Source organism: Cydia amplana, chromosome Z, assembly GCF_948474715.1.
Source record: "Cydia amplana chromosome Z, ilCydAmpl1.1, whole genome shotgun sequence".
Taxonomy (NCBI): Eukaryota; Metazoa; Arthropoda; class Insecta; order Lepidoptera; family Tortricidae; genus Cydia; species Cydia amplana.
This window is the reverse complement of record NC_086096.1, coordinates 23,539,545-23,559,527: the sequence shown is the minus strand read 5'-3', so window position 1 is coordinate 23,559,527 and position 19,983 is coordinate 23,539,545. Positions and strand designations below refer to the sequence as shown.

The 19,983-nt window shown below is 39.1% G+C and overlaps 1 protein-coding gene across 1 annotated transcript; it reads left to right on the top strand.

Annotated features, from left to right (window-relative positions):
* The first annotated feature begins 6,664 nt into the window (after window positions 1-6,664).
* On the top strand, window positions 6,665-8,082 carry LOC134660641 (nematocyst expressed protein 3-like). The gene is made up of 3 exons (XM_063516417.1): window positions 6,665-6,788; window positions 7,026-7,292; window positions 7,823-8,082. Exons 1-3 carry the CDS (start codon window positions 6,665-6,667, stop codon window positions 8,080-8,082), a joined length of 651 nt encoding a protein of 216 aa, XP_063372487.1.
* The last annotated feature ends 11,901 nt before the right edge of the window (window positions 8,083-19,983 follow it).

The following is a 19,983-nucleotide window of genomic DNA, read 5'->3' as shown; positions in this document are numbered from 1 at the left end:
TTCTTTAATCAAACATATATTTAAGTAGTTTAATTTGGTTTTCTTTCACATTGGTGCTCGAAAGTAAACAAGATTTTAATCCCCTTTTAAATACTTTGACGTAACTTTCCGCCTGCCCGTTGCTAGGTGCGTGGTAGGCGGGTGACGTCGCATGTGATATACCATTTAACGAACAGAAATCAACAAACTGTTGTGAACAAAAAGCCGTCCCATTGTCACTGACTATAGTGTGAGGCAGGCCGTATCTAGACATGTATTTGTATAGCTTTTCTATGACGGCGGTGGAAGTGGTTGAATTATTCATATCAAACACTTCCACCCACTTGGTATAAGCGTCAACTATCACTAAGTATGACCGACCGTTTATTGGGCCACAGAAATCAATATGTAATCGGAAAAATGCCTGTGGCGGGAATTTCAAATGCGCGAGTGGCGCGCGCGCTGGTGCCGGCCGTAGTTGGATACATATGTCGCAAGAACCTATTAACGTTTCTATAGCTTCGTCTATTCCTGGGAACCAGAATCGCGAGCGGGCTTCTGCCTTAGTTTTCACGATCCCTAAATGTGAACCGTGTAATTGGGATAAAACTTTGTACCGTAAGTTCTCAGGAATAACGACCTTATGGCCACGCATTAAGCATCCATTTTCCACTGACAGCTGTGTATTACATAAATGGAATGGCTTTAAATTTAAATTATCTATTTTTTTAGGCCACCCTTCCTGCGTATATTTAATTACTGGACACAAGGTAACGTCTTTGCGTGTTTCGTCGCGTAATTCTTGTAACGTTACTGGCAAGCTACCTTCTACCACGAAACACACATATGCTGCGCGCTCGCTCTGCTCCGCGGCGGCGGCGGCGCCGGGCTCGCAGCACGAGTTTGCTGCCCCCGCGCTCCCTTCCGGCGCGCAAGCCCGTGACAAGTAATCCGCGCTATTATCTGCACTACGAACGAATTCTATTTTGTAGTTGTAACTACTTAGAAAAATAGCATATCTCTGTAGGCGATTCGCGGAGACTTCTGGTATTCCCCGGTGCGGTCCAAATATCGAGATCAAAGGTTTGTGATCGGTCCGTAATATGAAGGGTTTGGACCTATACCGTACAGATACTGATGAAATCTACGTACTGCGAAGACGAGGGCGGTGGCTTCCTTTTGAATTTGAGAATATCGCTTCTCAGCAGCATTCAGGGTGCGTGACGCATAGGAAATTGGTTTTTCCTTGCCGTCCGACTCAATTTGCGATAAAATACAGCCTAGTCCGTAAGGTGACGCATCAGCTGTCAAAACCAGCTGAGCTTCAGGATTGTAATGCGTTAGCACTTGATCGGACGCGAGGCATGTTTTGATTTTATTGAAAGCCTCTTCGTGAACAATGGTCCAAGTCCATTTGACCCCCTTCTTTAGCAGATCATACAGGGGACTCAAAATGCTGGACGCACTGGGAACAAAATTTCTGTAATAATTAACCAACCCTAAAAAGGATTGAAGTTGATTAACACTATCAGGTACAGGTGCATTGACAATGGCTTTTATTTTATCAGCAGATTTTTTCAACCCGTCTTTGTTAATTACATAACCTAGGTAGCTAACTTCACTCTTAAAAAATTCACATTTTTCCTTTTGTAAGGTCAGCCCCGCGTCCTGTAACCTCTGTAAAGCCGGCTTCCCACGGCCCGTGTTCTTTACAGGCCAGGCCGGACCGCGCCAGGCCTGTGGATGCCTGTGCGGTTGATTAAGCCGGCTTCCCACGGCCCGTTTTTTCACAGGTCTGACCGCGCCTCTACAGGCCGACAGATCGTGGGAACGGTCGCATCTGACGAGGCCTGTTCGCTGTCCTAGGTGAAATGAACCGACGCAGACGCGCCCCTACAGGCACCGTCGCGCCGCGCCGCGACGCGCCTTTGAAGTTACCGACTCCCGACGAATCGGACGGGTGACGACAGGCCTCGTCGATCGCGACCGTTCCCACGATCTTCGGCCTGTAGAGGCGCGGTCAGATCTGTGAAAAAACAGGCCGTGGGAATCCGGCTTAAGACACTAACTAACCTGGCCATATGTTCCTGGTCGTCTCGACCCGTGACCAGTACGTCATGCAGCAGGCACAGCACGCCCTCCATGCCCGCGAGCAGTTCGTCCATTGCGCGTTGGAAAATTGCCGGAGCACTACTGAGCCCAAAAATTAAACGATTATATTTAAATAAACCGCGATGTGTATTTATACAAGTTAAATTCTGAGATTCCTCGCATAACATCAGCTGATTGTAAGCCATGGATAAATCCAGTTTGGAGAACTTCTGTCCTCCATGTAACTTAGCAAATAACTCGTTAGCAGTCGGCAAGGGATATCGTTCAATGACTAATTGCTTGTTAATACTTACTGAGTAGTCCGCGCACAATCTTACGGAACCATTACGCTTTAGTACGGGTACAACTGGAGATGCGTACTCTGAATGTTCTACGGGAACCAGGACATTTAAATCGACCAACCTATCGATTTCTTTACTTAGTTTATCCCGCAAGGCGAAAGCTACAGGACGCGCTTTAAAAAATATAGGCTGAGAACCTTCTTTTAAAGTTAATTTAACCTTATATTTATTAAAACACCCTAAGTTGTCCGAAAACAGCTGCGGGAAGTCTTGTTCAACGGTATTAATATTGTTACAATAAATACGCGCCAATCCCAAATCAAACTTAGAAACAAAATCTCTGCCTAGTAACGGAGCCGAACCGTTATATACGACATATACATCCAACGTATGGGTAGCACCAGAATACGTAATCGGCAACTGCAACATACCCGCGCACTGTAATTTATACTGGTATATCCATGCAGGCCTTTTTTTGCAGGTAACAATGGAATGTTATTGAAATGCGTTTTATAAAAACTTGGGGATATCACAGAGACGGCAGCCCCGGTATCTACTTCAAATTGAATGTCTTTGCCGTGAATAGAAACTGTTTCGACCATGGGTTTTCCCTTGACAGAACGAATATTGTACAACTTACCGTCGTCGTCCTCGCTATCGCAATTAATATCCAAATATTTAACACTAGGGCACATTCTACCTAAATGACCCTTCACTTTGCACTTTTTGATGAAAGCACTCTAGTGCTTTCATCATTTTCTTCATTTAGATATATACCTTGCTCGTTTTCATTTATTCTTATATCCCTGGCTCTTACAATTGTTTTCGTTTCATCCACCCATATTTTGTTACCATTTCTGATATGGCTAATAATTATTTTACTTTATCTTAAGGGCTCCATAACCTGTGAAATGGTTACAGGAGGTCTTTGGAGGTTTATTAGAAATACTTGAAGGCACTTTTACTTTGTCAATACATTATTTATTATTTAATTTACAAACACAACATTTCATGACGGCTAATGGAAGTAGAGTCATTTGACATTCTCAAGTTTGATTTAAACATCATTCAAACTTGAGCTTCTATATTCAAATTAAATGTGTCAAGCCAGTGTAGATTGCATATCCACCCTCTTCATACCAACATATCCTAAAGAGCCTGCCTGCCTACTGTGAACATACTTTACCTAAACGTATTTTAAGATGTGCTTTAAATGACCACCGCCTTCCTGGACACATAAGTCCGCCCGTCGTCTATGATTGATCCTAAGTCTGCCGAGAATAAATTCATTGACTTTCACAGAATTTAACGCCTCAATTATCTTTTTCTCAAACATGCAATGAAATGTCGTCGCTCCGGGCGTTATATCAGGCTTAGAAGTATTACGTTTAGGGCGGAGCAACTCTAGAGAACTGTAAAGGAATTTCATACGAAATTGAAGGCCTAGGCCGGGAAGTATTTTTTTTTTAAATTCTAATGTAAACATGGGGTCTGTGTCCATGAACAGGCTAAACAGCCGAATTATATTTTTAGTGAATGAATGGTTATCGGACCAAAATATCCGTGTTAACGCCTGTTATACACGAACGTACTGATATTAAGAATACGAATATGTAAGATTCAATGTGTTGATGAATAAATTTAAAATCTTGTCTATACGTAAGTCACCAGAGACCATAGACAATATTTCAAATCCACTGCATTTATTTTATTTATTGAAATTGAGATTCTTATTATCAGGTTGTGTATAATGGCCCTAATAGGGTCTATTCGAACACTACACACGCGAAATACGGACGACTTCCGTAAAAAAAGTCATTATGGCAGGATTGGAAGGAAAATTAAAAAACTTTTGTCGTGTAGCTATTGGTGGTTGATATTTTTTATAATTTGTTTTTTTGAGTGGTGAATTTTTTTATTTCATTGCATATGTTTGAGAAAAGCACTATACATGCCTAGCCGTGAAAAGGTCTTGCCGACTTCGTATCACTATCCGTCCTCCCTACGGTCGGCCGTCTATACCTACTCACCCGGCAAGCCCTTCTTTCCCGGCGTCTGCAGTAATGTACTATTAACGAAATTCATCGACGGTATTTGATTCCCGTGCGTACACTCTCCTTTTAATTTCGCCCCACAAACGAAGTCGTGTGGCGTGAGATCGGGACTTCAAATCGGCCATGCGATTAGGCCGTTGCGTCCGATTCATTTGCCAGGGAACTCCCGGGCCAAATGATTTCGCACACTTACAGCAAAATGTGCTGGTGCACCATCTTGCTGGAAAAAGAGATTCTCCAAATTTTGCTCCGGCACCTCTTCTAGCAAAATCGGTAAAACGGTTCTTAGGAATTCCTCATATTTCGGTTCATTAAGTTCCCGTTAATAAAATGGAGTCCAAATACACAATCGTTCAGATTTTTTATTGTAAAATCAAAATCTTACGGAAACTCTTATTTTCTTTGACAAGTGACAATTACTAATCAAAACACGTTTACTTCATAAATACCTACCTACTGTGGCAGTTGATTGATAACCAAAGAGGAAAGTGTTCATTTGGAATTATTTACACCTTCTTTGTTAATGATTATGTTGGGATAACCATGGGAAGCCTAAAAAAATGGGTTAAATAAAAAAAATACTTTTGATTATTTTAAAAGCATGCTACTTAATTGAGGGGCTTAGTATAGGAAAGATGTATGTAAAACATTGATTTTGTATTACCAATTTCAACTCACGTATAAAAGTACGCATCCTTATGCAAAAAATTGAGTAATTTAACAATGTTCACTCTTTTCTTTCCTAAATTACTGTTCAATTTAGGATTCCAGCCCTCAATGAAATTCGTTGTTCGGTGTCGTTCGCCAAAAACTGACCATCTTTTCATAAACTCCTCACTGCAAAGCCAAAACCCTTCAAAGTACTGAAGAATTTTTTTATCCGGTTTTCGTTCGCCAATTCGGCTGATTCTATTCGGATATAGTTCCGGCCATCCATTATTTTATTATGGGGCAACAAAGATAATACAGCACACAGAGCAATAATTCGTCGAGTAGTCTTTTACAAGTGAAAAATTATTTAATTCCAATTTCGTACAGTTGTTTTCATCAAGTGAAAAAATATTTCATAAGTTTCGTCTTGTCAGATAATATTTAAAACATATGCAAGCGGTAGAATATTTCGTACTACTTTCACTAGTCCCTAAGCCACCATCTAACACATACAATATGATTACATTTTCTAAAGTCATATAATCAGGGGTTCGTATTTTGGAGTGAGACCTCCCAAAAGTATCGCAGCAATAAACTTAATCTAAGACCTCTAAGACTGTATATCCGCCAGATCCTGTGCGATTGACATAACTGCAACTAAAGAAAGTCTTCGTCCCATTCCCTTATCCTCAGAAGTTTTCTGCAAAAATTTCCATGCTTCGACTGCGGTTTTCGCACATCTAACATGAATGATTGCCGCACCATCTACTGTCAAACATATCTTTGCTAAGGCTTTCGAATCTTTTCGTACCTTTGTAGCCAGGGGTCGTGTCTCCTTCAGGGTAGCCACCGATTGTCTCCCACAGATCCTCGTGCAGAAGGTAATTGCGCATCTTAAATTTCCATGCAGAGTGTCCATCCTTGCTCTTAATTTGCTCCTCAAGCAAAATGATGGAATACAGCTTGAGCTTTAATGGGAATTTTTAACACTCGAAGCATCTCCCGTTTCGTGTGACATTTTTACGATTTTTATTATTTTCAATCACACAAACACTACAACTCAATATTTTACGAAATACACTTTACACTAAACTTCTCATTACTAATTATATCATTCGTGCTGATAACGTGTTGTAAAAATTAGGTACCTACTTGTAAAAATATAGTTAAAAGAGATGTTCATGACATGAGTGTTTTATTCGAAGTAAAGTAACTAGGCAAATTTAAAATATACCTATATCAAACCAGAAATAGAAAACTTAAAAACATTTGTCTGCACAAAAGAGGTTACAAACTACAATACTTGCATCTTGGTGGTATTTAGAAATTGTCATGTCTTCGCCTCAAGATTTATATTTTTTTAACGAAGGTAGTTGCCCTGCAACGTTCGGACGTATTCGCACCTAGTTCATCGGTATCGTAGAAAGAGAAAAAAGATACCCCTCTTCTTCTACGATGCCGGTCGTGATATTCTTGTCCGTGCGCGCGCGGCGAACGCACCTGGTTAGACCCAAGCGCGAATAAATAATTTTCGTTTGGTGTCTTGTGAAACTTATCTAAGTAAATTGTGAAACTTAGTCAAGCGTTATGCCTAAAAGAAAATCAAGATCAGAAGAGGAGCGTTGGATGAAGAAAATTAGGAAATATGAAGCAAAATTAAGACGCAATTCTTCACGAATAACTTATTCAAGTGATGAGGAGTTTTTACAAGGTGAGTACTTATTATTGAATTTCTGCTGTGACTATAGAAAAGTGATTTGAAACTCACACATGTGTATACCTATTCCCCGATCTAACATGAGATGTTAGGCAGTGGAAAATATAGCTCCGAGTTATTACGAGATAATAACCAGTAGCAATTTTACAGAGTTAACACGAGATGTTAACCGTTAATATATATTAAAAAAAAAAAACGCAGGTTTAAACCTGTTTATTGTTTTTGTTCAAGATGAACCGCCGCCGCCTCCGCAAAATCTACAAAACGCGGGGCTAGATGAACAATTGGGTGTATCAGCCGAGGCCCCGGAGGATCCTCCCGGACCACGGGATCCGGAACCGGTACCTGGACCCTCGTCAGCGTCGCTTCCGGTGGAACCAGCGCCAGGAGCCTCGTCAGCACCGGAGCCGTTGGAACCTGTCGTGCAAGCCGAGGCTACCCCTGCACCAGAACAGATCGAACCCGAGCTGATCGATCCGGAGTTACTTCAGGCTTTAGGTGATTTTGTCCCTGAGGCGACGACGGAATGGGGCGAAGAAGTTAACGAGAATTTGTCAAAAATATTGACGCCCATTTTAAGTGATGGGCTACAAAATGATGTTAAGGAGGAAATTTCGAAAAAACATTTACTGCCAGTAAATTGCCCATTTACTAAGTCGCCCATTCTTAACGCCGAAATAGCTGCAGTTTTATTAGAAAATACCAGGAACAGGGATTCTCGGATATCAAAAAAACAAAACCAGTTAGGCTGTGTTTTATCGATGCTCGGTAAAATAATTACGGGTATGCTAATGAAATCTCTGGGTACACAGGACGCGCTTAAGTTACTCAGTGACGCGTCTAGGTTAGTGGCAGATTCTCACTTTACTGAAACTGAGACCAGGCGCTCTTTAATAACGCCAATGCTGGACAAAAGTTTTATCGATCCCTTTAAGGACCGCAAACGAGATTCACATCTTTTTGGAGATAAACTCTGCGAATTTATCAAAAACTCGACGGGAATTAAAAAAGCTGGACAATTAATTCAGGCCCCTTCGAGTTCGACTTCTCATTTAAGCTGGAGGGGCCCACCGCCCTGTTATTTTCAGCGCAATGCAAGAACGCCGCTGAACCGCAGCGGTTGGCCGCGAGCCGCCCCGCCCCCGCAGATGTCGGCGCCGCCATCGACCACGTCGCGCGCGGCGCCCGCGCCGCGTTATCCCCATTACACGGCGCTCGCATTGCGCCGACGCTAGACGTCGAGAGAGATTCATCCAATACATCAACGCCTTTCCCTGGCTGCAAGTAAGGCGTAAGTATTATCCGGCAAGCGTATCTAAGGCGGCAGGTACCGGAATCAGCATTAAAGATTATGCTTTGATCCTTATGTTAGAGTTAATCTCAATATTCTTGAGCCTGTAACTTTGGTGGCATTACTCACATTACTGTATCAGAAAAGGCATTGATGCACTGGGTATACCATAATTACAATAATTTAGATTTTTTAACAGTGCTTGGAGAAAGAGGCTTCGTATGGTACTCTTATAACCATCGTTAGGCTTTGTCTCTTATTTCTGAAAAAAATTTGACTCAAGACGATCGGTTAAAAAGGTTTTTTAAGGGAGTAAGTTAAAACCAACTTTCCCCAAGTTATCCTATACATGGGATCATAACGAATCACCTTAGTTTTAGGCTAGGTGATTTTGAGGCTAGGTGTTATTAATAAGAAATTAGTAGTTTTATTGGCTCTTGTCACTTGTCAGAGATGACATACGCCTTCGCTGATTACAGTACCTAATACATATTATCGTGTCAAATGAACGGATTGTAATACAAATTAAAGATTTAGTTAAGACCTCTGGTGTAGGTAGGAAACAGCCTATCTTATAGTTCCTTTTTTTTTCAATCAGCGACCAAGTGTATGTCCAGCAAAAATAATAATAGATTACTTAAAGGTCACTTCTTCAATTAGACCAATAAATGAGGACTTATTAATTTTAACATCAAAAAGAAGTTACGTTTCAAACTATAGCTCGTTTGATTAAGCAAACGCTGTCGCTGTAGTGGAATCGACACCAACATATTTAGTGCACATAGCACGAAACACGTATCTACTTCAGCTGCTGAGAGAGCTGTCGTTAATGTCGATACCATTAGAAAGACAGCAGGATGGTCAGACCAATCATTGGTGTTTGAAATTTTTTTATAAACTACCTATTACAAATTCTACTTCTAGTTTTGCTGTGCTTTATTTGACTGATTAATCTAATTAGATTATAATTATGTTGATACTTAATCGTTACGTATAAGTAATGTGATATTACTGTATTTAAAGTATTTTCTTTCTCAAATATACAACTGTTGATTTCATTATTGACTTTTATTTATATTTCAACATTGTCTAGCTCTAAACATCTACCTTCGTTAAAAAATATAAATCTTGAGGCGAAGACATGACAATTAGATGATCAAACGAACTTACCTGAAGTGAAGTTCGATCTTAATTGTCATGTCTTCGCTGAAAGATTTAAGTTCCCGCCCACCCTATTCGGGCCCTGTAATTACAATGTTGAAATATGTAGGCTCTGAAAAGAATGAGGTTGATCACGACCGGCATCGTAGAAGAAGAGGGGTATCTTTTTTCTCTTTCTACGATACCGATGAACTAGGTGCGAATACGTCCGAACGTTGCAGGGCAACTACCTTCGTTAAAAAATATAAATCTTTCAGCGAAGACATGACAATTAAGATCGAACTTCACTTCAGGTAAGTTCGTTTGATCATCTAATTATAGGCTAATATGAGATAAATTTTTATGCTGTCTGGTATTGCAATCAGGTCTTCGTTGCTACAATCGCTAAAAATGCAATCGTTGGGATTATCGCGTGCTCGTGTGAGATGTTCATTTGCCATAATATTATGCCTGCTGAAATGCCCAAAATTACCTGCACTCATTACTGCTCTCCTTTACCTATTTTCCAATTAATAGTCCTCTGTACTTTTTTAAACCGAACAAACGATGGGTTGTGGATATTTTAATAGTGCTCGTTAGCTTAAATGGGGTTTTTCCGTATGTTTGAGCAAAATTTATTCACGATGCTGATATTCAGAGCTCGCCGTCGTGAATAAGTACGCTGTCATAATATTTTTTGTTTATCATACTAAGGGCCATTTGCACCATCCGGAATTAACCAACTAACTCTAAACGCTAACACAGGGTTAAACTAATAATTTGTGTTGCACCGTTAAAGGAAGGTTTAACTCTGAATTAAACTGTTCAGTATTTAACCCCGAGTTAGTTTTTAATGGTGCAAAACAAAATTGGGGTTAAAATGTAATAAGTTAACCTCGGGTTGGTTAACTCCGTACTTATTTATTTAACCATTTGCTTGGTGCAAGTGGCCCTAAGGAGTATATAAATGTAAATAAAAAAATATATGTACTTATGTGTGCCCACGTTTTGGCGTGTTCAAGCTTTAATTGTTTTATATGGCGATAGAATTTTAAGTCAACTTTTCTAGATCGTTTCCTTCGTTTTTGAGCTTGGGCTTGTTTAATAGCAATATCATAATGTCTCGCCTCTTTTTTTAACGTCATAAAAAAAATATGAATATTTGCCTTTTTCGATATTTTTTTGTTTAGTCTACTATTATGCCACTCTTCCAAGTATTCGTAGTGCGATATGTTACCTTGGAGCATCGAAAAATATTTGTAGTACCCATCCAATGTCTTTTCCATTTTTCGATGTTATTTATATGTGATGATTTTTCTAATAAGATTAACAACTGTTAACCACCCTTCCGATATGTATTCGTTTGGTGGCAAAGGCAAGTATGTTAATAATTTTGCAAACTTGTTCCCATCTTTTTCGTCGCCAATATTAATGTCCTTTGATTTCATCCAAGCGCCTTTCCTTTCATAAATAGTCATTGATATAGATTATAGAGCAAGATACGGGTGGTCTTCAAACCACTGAGAGCTACCTCAACAAACGGGTGAAGAAAGTAAACTGGAATTCGTTGATCGTGTATGTAATCAGTTCTCTTATTCTAGAATGCAAAAAAGCTTCGCCTGGATCTTACGTTTAAAGTGTCATTCAATAGAACTTGCTAACTATGTAAACAAACCGCCATACTAAAATGACACTAAATGTCAAATTACTAGTAACTTTTGTTTACATAGTTCGCAAGTTCTATTGAATGACACTTTACTGCGGCGATTCCGTGGTGACGTTTCGATTTGCAAACAAGTCTTAACGACTAAAGACTTGAATCAAGCCCATGATAGGCAGCTTGATCAAATTAGAAGATGTACCAATGTACCTACTTTACTAACTTATGAGAGAGTAACTGAGCTTACCTGTGGTTTTTTCCTTCTGCTGCTGGTAGAGGCCTCTGCTGTAGATTGCTGCTTCCTGGTTACACTTAAACTAGGTTTTTTTCGGTTTTATATTACAATTAGGATGTGTTACTCCTTCGCGTGATGGTGACACGGAATAGAATTTAAAAAAGTTGTAATGAGATCTCCAGTACAAAACACCCTTATAATTGCGACGTTGCGAGCCCGCCACATCTAAGTTAAAAAGTATTCGTGCTATTACGTGTTCGTTCGAGTACCTATATTAAAAGACAACAACGCACTAGGCATATTAATGGATACCTAATATGATATTTTTCGAGAGATAAAATTTCTTTTTTTAATGACTGAATACTGATGGCAAGTGGATTAGATAACACTAAGGTGTAGTATTCATTACCGAAGACCCCACGCTGTCAACTCGAAGTGTAGGCATGATGTGTGGGATGAATAACATGGCCGTTTGGAGGAGTTGGAAAAAATATGGTCTCCATCCTTTCCACCTCAAAAAAGTTCAGGGATTGATTGATAACGATGGGTTTTCGAGGGTTGTTTACTGTCAAAGAATGAACGAAAAACTTCTACAGAACCCCAATTTTCTGAAAAATATTTTATGGACCGACGAAGTTCAATTCACAAGGTCAGGGTAGGTACTTTAATTCCCATAATTACCATATGTGGATGGAGGAAAACCCGCACACAGCCCGAGAATTCTCGCACCAGCATCCATTTTCCGTCAATATGTGGGCAGGAAGTACTGACGATAAATTGATAGGCCCGGTGGAACTGCCTCCATGATTGAATTCAGAACGCTACCTTCATTTTTTGCGGGAAGATCTGCATCTGCACAACCTTCTCGAAGACATCAATCTGGAAACTCTACGTTTAATGTGGTACCAACGGGTGTGTAATGCTTAATATAATCATAAGAAAACTATCATACATTTGTTATAATCCATTTGATATATTATTATATGTTATAATGTAATTTTTATTATACATTTCCTTTGTTATATTGTGATTTCATCTAACTGTCAGTGATATAATGCCTATTGTAATATAATTTTTAAATAATATATACACATGTGCTATAATGACATTTGTTATATTATATTTTTGTATAACTTAATACTTTATACAATTTTATCAAGTATAAAAACACTAGCTGTTGCCCGCGACTTCGTACGCGTGGATTTGTATATTGGTGGTTATATATTCTACATTACCTTAGAAGGCTTAGAACATTATGCAGCAAAAGATAGCAGTAGGGACGGTTAATCATTTGTTAATTATTATACAACGCATGAGATTTGTCTTTCACGGCTACGAAGTTTCAAGCCCCTTACTGAATATAATTGTTCTCGATATAATCCCTCTCAACCCCCAGATTTTCAAGTCCACTATTTAATAAAGCCTACTACCTAACTACCTATTTACGAAGTTTGAAGTTCCTAGCTTTAAATAAAATTTGAACCCTCTACCAACTTTCAACCCCTTATTACCCCTTTTAGGGCATGCATTTTTAAAAATGCTGAAGTTATTATTTTTTGTATTCTAATAATATGCCTTTATACAACGATTCAAGTCCCGCACTCAAATAAATGTTTGACCTCCATACAAATTTTCAACCCCTTTTCACCACCTTGGGGGATGAATTATCAAAAACTCTGAAATTAGTTTTCGTTTCTTTTAATAAAATACCTTTTACGAAGTTTCAAGTTCCTAGCTTTAAATAAAATTTGAATCCTATACAAACTTTCAACCCATTTTTAACCCTTAAAAGGGATACATTTTTAAAAACGCTGAAATTACTTTTCTTGTGTTCTAATAATATGGCTTTATACAAAGATTCAAGTCCTGCACTCTCAAAAATATTTGATCTCCATACAAACTTTCAACCCCTTTTTCACCACCTCGGGGGATGAATTTTTAAAACTGCTGAAATTTATTTCTTGTTTTTTAGTTGTCTTTAAGAAGTTTCAAGTTTCTAGCTTTAAATAAAATTTGAACCCTATACAAACTTTAAACGAAATGAATTTTTAAAACGTTGAAATTACTTTTCTCGTATTCTAATAATATGTCATTATACAAAGATTCAAGTCCCGCACTTAAAAAAATGTTTGACCTCCATACAAATTTTCAACCCTTTTTTACCACCTTAAAGGATGAATTTTGAAAAACGCTGAAATTAGTTTTCTTCTCTTTTAATGAAATAACTTTTTACGAAGTTACAAATTCGTAGTTAAAAAAAAAAATTAAACCCTATACAATCTTTCAACCCCTTTTAAACCCTTTTAAGGAATGAATTTTTAAAACGCTGAAATTAGTTTTCTTGTGTTCTAATAATATGGCTTTATACAAAGATTCAAGTCCCGCACTCTTAAAAATATTTGATCTCCGTACAAACTTTTAACCCCTTTTTCACCACCTCGGGGGATGAAATTTTAAAAACGCCGAAATTAGTTTTTTTTGTTTTTTAAATTAATGTGTCAGCTCCCACGGCTCATATATGAGCCAGAACGCTTATGGTGACGTCATATCGTGGGATTCGACAGGTTAATACCTTTTTGCGAAGTTTCAAGGTCCGAGCTTAAAATAAAATTTGCACCCCAAGACAAACTTTTATCCCCTTTTTAACCCCCTTAGGGTTTTTTTTTGTAATGGGCTATTATGCCTTTCTAAGAAGTTTCAAAGCATTTGTAACGGATTCAAACTTTCAACCCCTTTTTAACCCTGTTAGGGTATGAATTTTCAAAAACGCTGAAATTACTTTTCCTTTCTTCTAATAATATCCCCAAATACAAAGATTCAAGTCCCGCGCTCGAATAAATGTTTGATATCCATACAAACTTTCAACCCCTTTTTCACCACCTTGAGATATGAATTTTCAAAAACGCTGAAAAAAATTTTTTTTTCTATTAAAATAATACCTTTTTACGAAGTTTCAAGTTCCTAGTTTAAAATAAAATTTGAACCCCATACAAACTTTCAACCCCTTTTTAACCCTGTTAGGGGATGAATTTTACAAAACGCTGAAATTACTTTTCCTGCCTTCTAATAATATACCCAAATACAAAGATTCAAGTCCCGCGCTCGAAAAAATGTTTGATATCCATACAAACTTTCAACCCCTTTTTCACCACCTTAGGGGATGCATTTTAAAAACGCTGAAATTAGTTTTCTTGTATTTTAAAAATATATCTTTTTACGAAGTTTCAAGTTCCTAGCTTAAAATAAAATTTGAACCCTATACGAACTTTCAACCCTTTTTTAACCCAGTTAGGGGATGAATTTTACAAAACGCTGAAATTGCTTTTCCTGACTTCTTTAAATATCCCCAAATACAAAGATTCAAGTCCCGCGCTGAAAAAAATGTTTGATATCCATACAAACTTTCAACCCCTTTTTCACCACCTTAGGGGATGAATTTTCAAAAACGCTGAAATTAGTTTTCTTGTATTTTAATTTAATATCTTTTTGCAAAGTTTCAAGTTCCTAGTTTAAAATAAAATTTGCACCCCAAGACGAACTTTCATCCCCTTTTTAACCCCCTTAGGGGTTGAATTTCCAAAAACGTTGCAATTACTTTTTTTTGTAATCGGCTATTATCCCTTTCTAAGAAGTTTCAAAGCATTTGTAATAGATTCAAACTTTCAACCCCTTTTTAACCCTGTTGGGGGATGAATTTTCAAAAACGCTGAAATTACTTTTCTTGTCTTCTAATAATATCCCCATATACAAAGTTTCAAGTCCCGCGCTCTAATTTTTTTTTTAATTTCCATACAAACTTTCAACCCCTTTTTCACCACCTTAGGGGATGAATTTTGAAAAACGCTGAAATTAGTTTTCTTTCATTTTAATAATATATCTTCTTATGAAGTTTCAAATTACTAGCATAAAATAAAACTTGAACCCCATACAAATTTTCAGCCCCTTTTTCACCCCCTTAGGGGTTGAATTTTTCACAATCGCTTCTTATCTCTTGTACACTTTATAAATGCAACCTAGTGTGCAAATTTCAACTTTCTAGCTTTTGTAGTTTCGGCTCTGCGTTGATGAATCAGTCAGTCAGTCAGTCAGTCAGGACACTTGCATTTATATATATAGATATATATTGTATAACATTTTTGCCATATTTCATTTAATAATAACATAATTATTTACATATTTTTCATATCTAGTACGCAGACCCAATAATTAAATACAGATTATCATAGTACTGATTTAAACTTGTTGGAAAGTGTCTTCGTAAACCGAAAGAATCTTGTTTACAGGTAACTGCATAAACGCACGTGGAACAAGTTTAAATGTTTGAATAATATAACAGCTTTTGTTCGCGTGCGTGATGCCGTCACATTCTTTCGACCTTACTACTAAACAGACTAAATTTGTAATCAGTGCTTATTTCCTCGACAATATACATCTTCATATGGACTTCTCATAGTTTCCTTTACGCCCGAGATCTAACAGGTCATGGGCCTGCGCGTTTTCAATAAAAATCAAAAATATTTCGAGCGTAAAAAGCGAAAATAGTACGGTCGCCGGCAGTAATGGCGTCCAGTACAAGTTCCTCATCTCCACTCGTGATGGAAAAACTAAAAGGAATGGAAAACTATTCATCGTGGAAATTTATGATGAAGATGGTGTTAGTTCATGAAGATCTTTGGGATTTTGTAGAAAAAGAGGTTGACGATAAAAAACCGGAAGATGTGAAAAAGGGCCGAAAGCGCTCGCGCGCATTGCATTGTCCGTGCAATCGACGGCCTTCGTACACATAAGGAACGTGACCTCGGCACACAAAGCATGGAAGAGTCTTCAGAAAGCATATGAGGATAAGGGATTATGTCGGAGATTAGGCCTGTTGCGAACTTTGTTTAGCACAAAGTTGACAGAATGTCAAAATATGGAAAAATACATAAATAAAATCACGGATGTCGCACAACAACTGCAGGATATTGGTGCTGGGTTGGAGGATGACTTTGTTGCGGTCATCATGCTGAGCGGACTTCCTGAGGACTACGACCCGCTAATCATGGCTATTGAGAACTCGTCAACTGCCAAATTATCTAGCGAAGTTGTATCGGCGAAGCTGCTACAGGAGAGGATGCGACGTGAGGACAGCAAGCGCGACGGAGACGGAGTTACGGCTCTGGCGGCCGCGAGAAAGCTGCCCAGGTGTTATGTATGTAAAAAGACGGGACATTTCAAGAAAGATTGTCCAACGTTGAATAAAAAGAAAAGTAGCAAGGAAACATCGTCGTCAAAGGTTCTACTCACGGCGCTGTCGGTGAACGTGGAAAGTGATCTTTGGTACGTTGACAGTGGGTCGGCGAGTCATTTTTGTCGAGATGTGAACATAATGAGTGACATGAAGTCAGAAAAGTCGTTGCAAGTGACTGTAGCTAACGGAGATAAACTATTTACGGCCGGGCGAGGAAATGTTCAAGTGGAACAACGTAATGGCACTGTAAAGACTATAAGTGATGTGTATTATGTACCTAATTTAGCAGCTAACTTATTGTCGGTAAGCGCCATGGCAAAGAAAGGCTTTAAGATAGTATTCGAATCCGATAGTTGCGAAATATTAGATAATGGGGTAATTGCAGCGACAGCTACTTTAAAAAATGATGTTTATGTCCTTGACACTGTGGGGGCGTGTTCTAATGTTCCTTTACAGAACAAACAGATCGCCAATGCAGCAGTGGAGGAGAACCGTGCGGCTACTACTAAACTGTATCTGTAGCTTCAGAGAAGGTTTGGCATCGTCGTCTATCGCATCTTAACAGAAGAAGCATGGAACTTTTGAAAAAAGGTATGGCTTCTGGTATATCTTATGATAGTAGAGATTTTGAAACGTGTGTAGCGTGTGTACAAGGTAAGGCAAGTAGGGTGCCCTTTCCTAAGAAATCTCGCAACAGGGCTAAAGAGGTCCTGGGTTTAGTACATACAGACGTCTGTGGGCCGCTACCATCTCCCTCATTCAGCGGTGCGAGGTACGAGGGGCGTTCAATAAAAAGTGAGAATGAGTATGTTATATACAACTTTTATTAAATATTATTTTATTTTTCGACATAGTCACCTTTTAGCATAATACACTTAGTATATCTTTTTTCTAAACTTAAAATTCCATTTCTAAAAAAGGTTTCATATTGAGTACTTAAAAAATCCTGTACTGGGGCGACTACCGCGTCGTCGTCTTCAAATTTCTTGCCTCTCAGGTATTCCTTCAATCTCGGAAATAGGTAGAAATCACTAGGGGCGAGGTCTGGTGAATACGGAGGATGCTTAAAGATATCGAACCCAGCATCACGTATTGCAGCCATTGCAACGGCGGACTTGTGTGCCGGTGCATTGTCCTGATGGAACAACACAATTTTCGAGAGTTTACCTCGCCGTTTTTCACGGATCTCATTGCGCAATGTTGCTATTTGTTTGGCATATAAAGTGCCCGTAATAGTGGCTCCATGCTCGAGATACTCAATCATTACGACCCCTTTACCATCCCAAAAAACAGAGCCCATGACCTTACCGGCAGATGGGCCCACCTTGAATTTCTTCGGAGTTGGAGATGATGGCCTTTTCCATGTCATAGACTGCGTTTTCGTTTCAGGGTCGTAATGATGGAGCAATGTTTCGTCCATTGTTATAAATCGCGCCAAAAAAAGTTCCCTGTCTTGCTGTATCAGGTCCAAACCTTCTTGACAAATCTCGACTCTAGTTTGTTTTTGCGTGTCAGTAAGCATTCTGGGTACCCAACGCGCTGATACCTTTTTCATACCCAAGCGTTCATGTAAAATATTATGCACGCTCCCCGTTGAAATCTTTACATTTTCAGCAATAAAACGAACCGTGACACGACGATCCGCCAAAACTAAGTTTTCGACTTTTTTCACAATTTCTTCAGTTACTGCTGTAGTAGGGCGTCCGGAGCGGGGGTCATCCATGGTCGATGTTCTTCCACGTCTAAATTCGTCGCACCAACGTGCGACTGTCGAATACGGAGGAGCATTAGACCTTAAAGTGTCCCGTAAATCTAAATCGACTTGGTCCGTAGAAAAATTTTTCAAACACAAGTATTTGATAACGGCGCGCAGTTCAATTTTCTCCATTTTCGCTAACGTACTCAATAGCATCGCAAAGAAATCGCCGTATTTTTTTTTTAAACAAAAAACAGTTAGTTTTTTTTTTCATGGCGATCAGCTAGGTAGATTAGCTTTACCGGCCAGTATTTACTTTCCTAATATTTAAAGAGTTTACATCTCATTCTCATTATATATTGAACGCCCCTCGTATTTCTTGCTTTTCATAGATGACTATTCTAGAAAGACGTTTGTGTACTTTTTAACCAAAAAAGGTGAAGTATTTGATAGGTTCAAAGAATTTAAGGCTTTAGTGGAGAACCAGACAGGTAAAAAGATAAAGTCGCTACGTAGCGACAACGGCGGAGAATACACCAGTTCTGCTTTTCAGGCGTATCTCAAGAGCAATGGCATCGTGCATCATACCACTGTTCCTGGCTCCGCAGCTCAGAACGGGGTCGCAGAACGCGCGAACAGGACCGTGATGCAGGCTGCAAGATGCATGCTGCAAGATGCGGGCCTAAGCAACGAATTCTGGGCGGAGGCTGTTAACACGGCAGTCTACGTGAAAAACCGCTGTCCTACGAAAGCTGTACTGGGGAGCACTCCTGAAGAAAAGTGGAGTGGCAAAAAGGTATCTCTAAGTCATTTACGTATCTTTGGTTCTGTGGCTTATGCGATGACTTTGAAGCGTACAAAATTAGATCCGAAATGCAAAAAGTACATTTTTGTTGGGTACTGTGAGCATACAAAGGGTTATAGACTCTTGGACCCGGAACAACCAACAAAATGCATCAAAGCCAGAGATGTAACCTTCTTAGAAAATACGTTCATTAAAAAAGTATCAAATGATGACATTGACAATGTCATTGAGTCAATTGAAATATTTCCACAAATTGTAAATAATTATGGAAATAAAAATGTTGAAATCGAATTGTCTGATCCAACTTCTGTACAACCAGAATCATCGGTAGTGAGCGGTACGTCTGATGATGCCAATTTGACACATAATTCTCAGAGTACGAGCGATATCAGAGTGAGTATGATCACAATACATGATTCGTCTTGCTCTAGTGAATGTGATGATCCGGCCGATGCAACTTATATTCCAGAGGGGGAGAGTATGGATACTTCGGAATATGACAGTTCATCGGGTTCTCCACATTTTGGATTGATATAACAGATCTAGGGCCAGCTCATCAGGTGTTAGGTATGAGATTGTGTAGAGATGAAAACAAAATTACTCTCGATCAATCGAGTTATATCGCGATGGTGCTGAAGAAATACAAAATGGAAGAGTGTAAGTGTTCGCCTACTCCCATGGAAACTGGACTTAAGTTACCTAAGGGCAATCAAAGAGATGATACCTATGATTATAGAGGTCTTGTAGGATCTCTTATGTATATTGCTATCTGTACCCGACCAGACATCGCATACGCAGTTAGCTACTTGAGTCAATTTAATGAATCATTTACAGAGACCCACTGGAAAGCAGCCAAAAGAGTCCTGCGCTACTTGAAAGGTACCTTGGATCTCCGTTTGACTTTTAAGAAAGGCAAGCAGCAGCTGGACATCACTGGATATGCGGATGCAGACTGGGGCAGTGACGACGTGGACCGCCGGTCGTACACGGGCTATGTCTTTAAAATAGGTGAGTCGCACTTGGGAAAGTCGCAAATAAAAAACAGTTAGCCTTAGCTCTACCGAAGCCGAATACTACTCTTTGTCAAATTCATGTAAAGAGGGTTTGTTTATTCGTACATTTCTGAAAGAAA

What these genes read in the sequence shown, in the direction of transcription:
- LOC134660641 (XM_063516417.1), top strand. Translation starts at nt 6,665, where the DNA reads ATGCCTAAAAGAAAATCAAGATCAGAAGAGGAGCGTTGGATGAAGAAA. An exon ending in TGATGAGGAGTTTTTACAAG is followed by an intron (nt 6,789 to 7,025) that starts GTGAGTACTTAT and finishes TTTTTGTTCAAG; the next exon opens with ATGAACCGCCGCCGCCTCCG. An exon ending in GGAGTTACTTCAGGCTTTAG is followed by an intron (nt 7,293 to 7,822) that starts GTGATTTTGTCC and finishes CAATTAATTCAG; the next exon opens with GCCCCTTCGAGTTCGACTTC.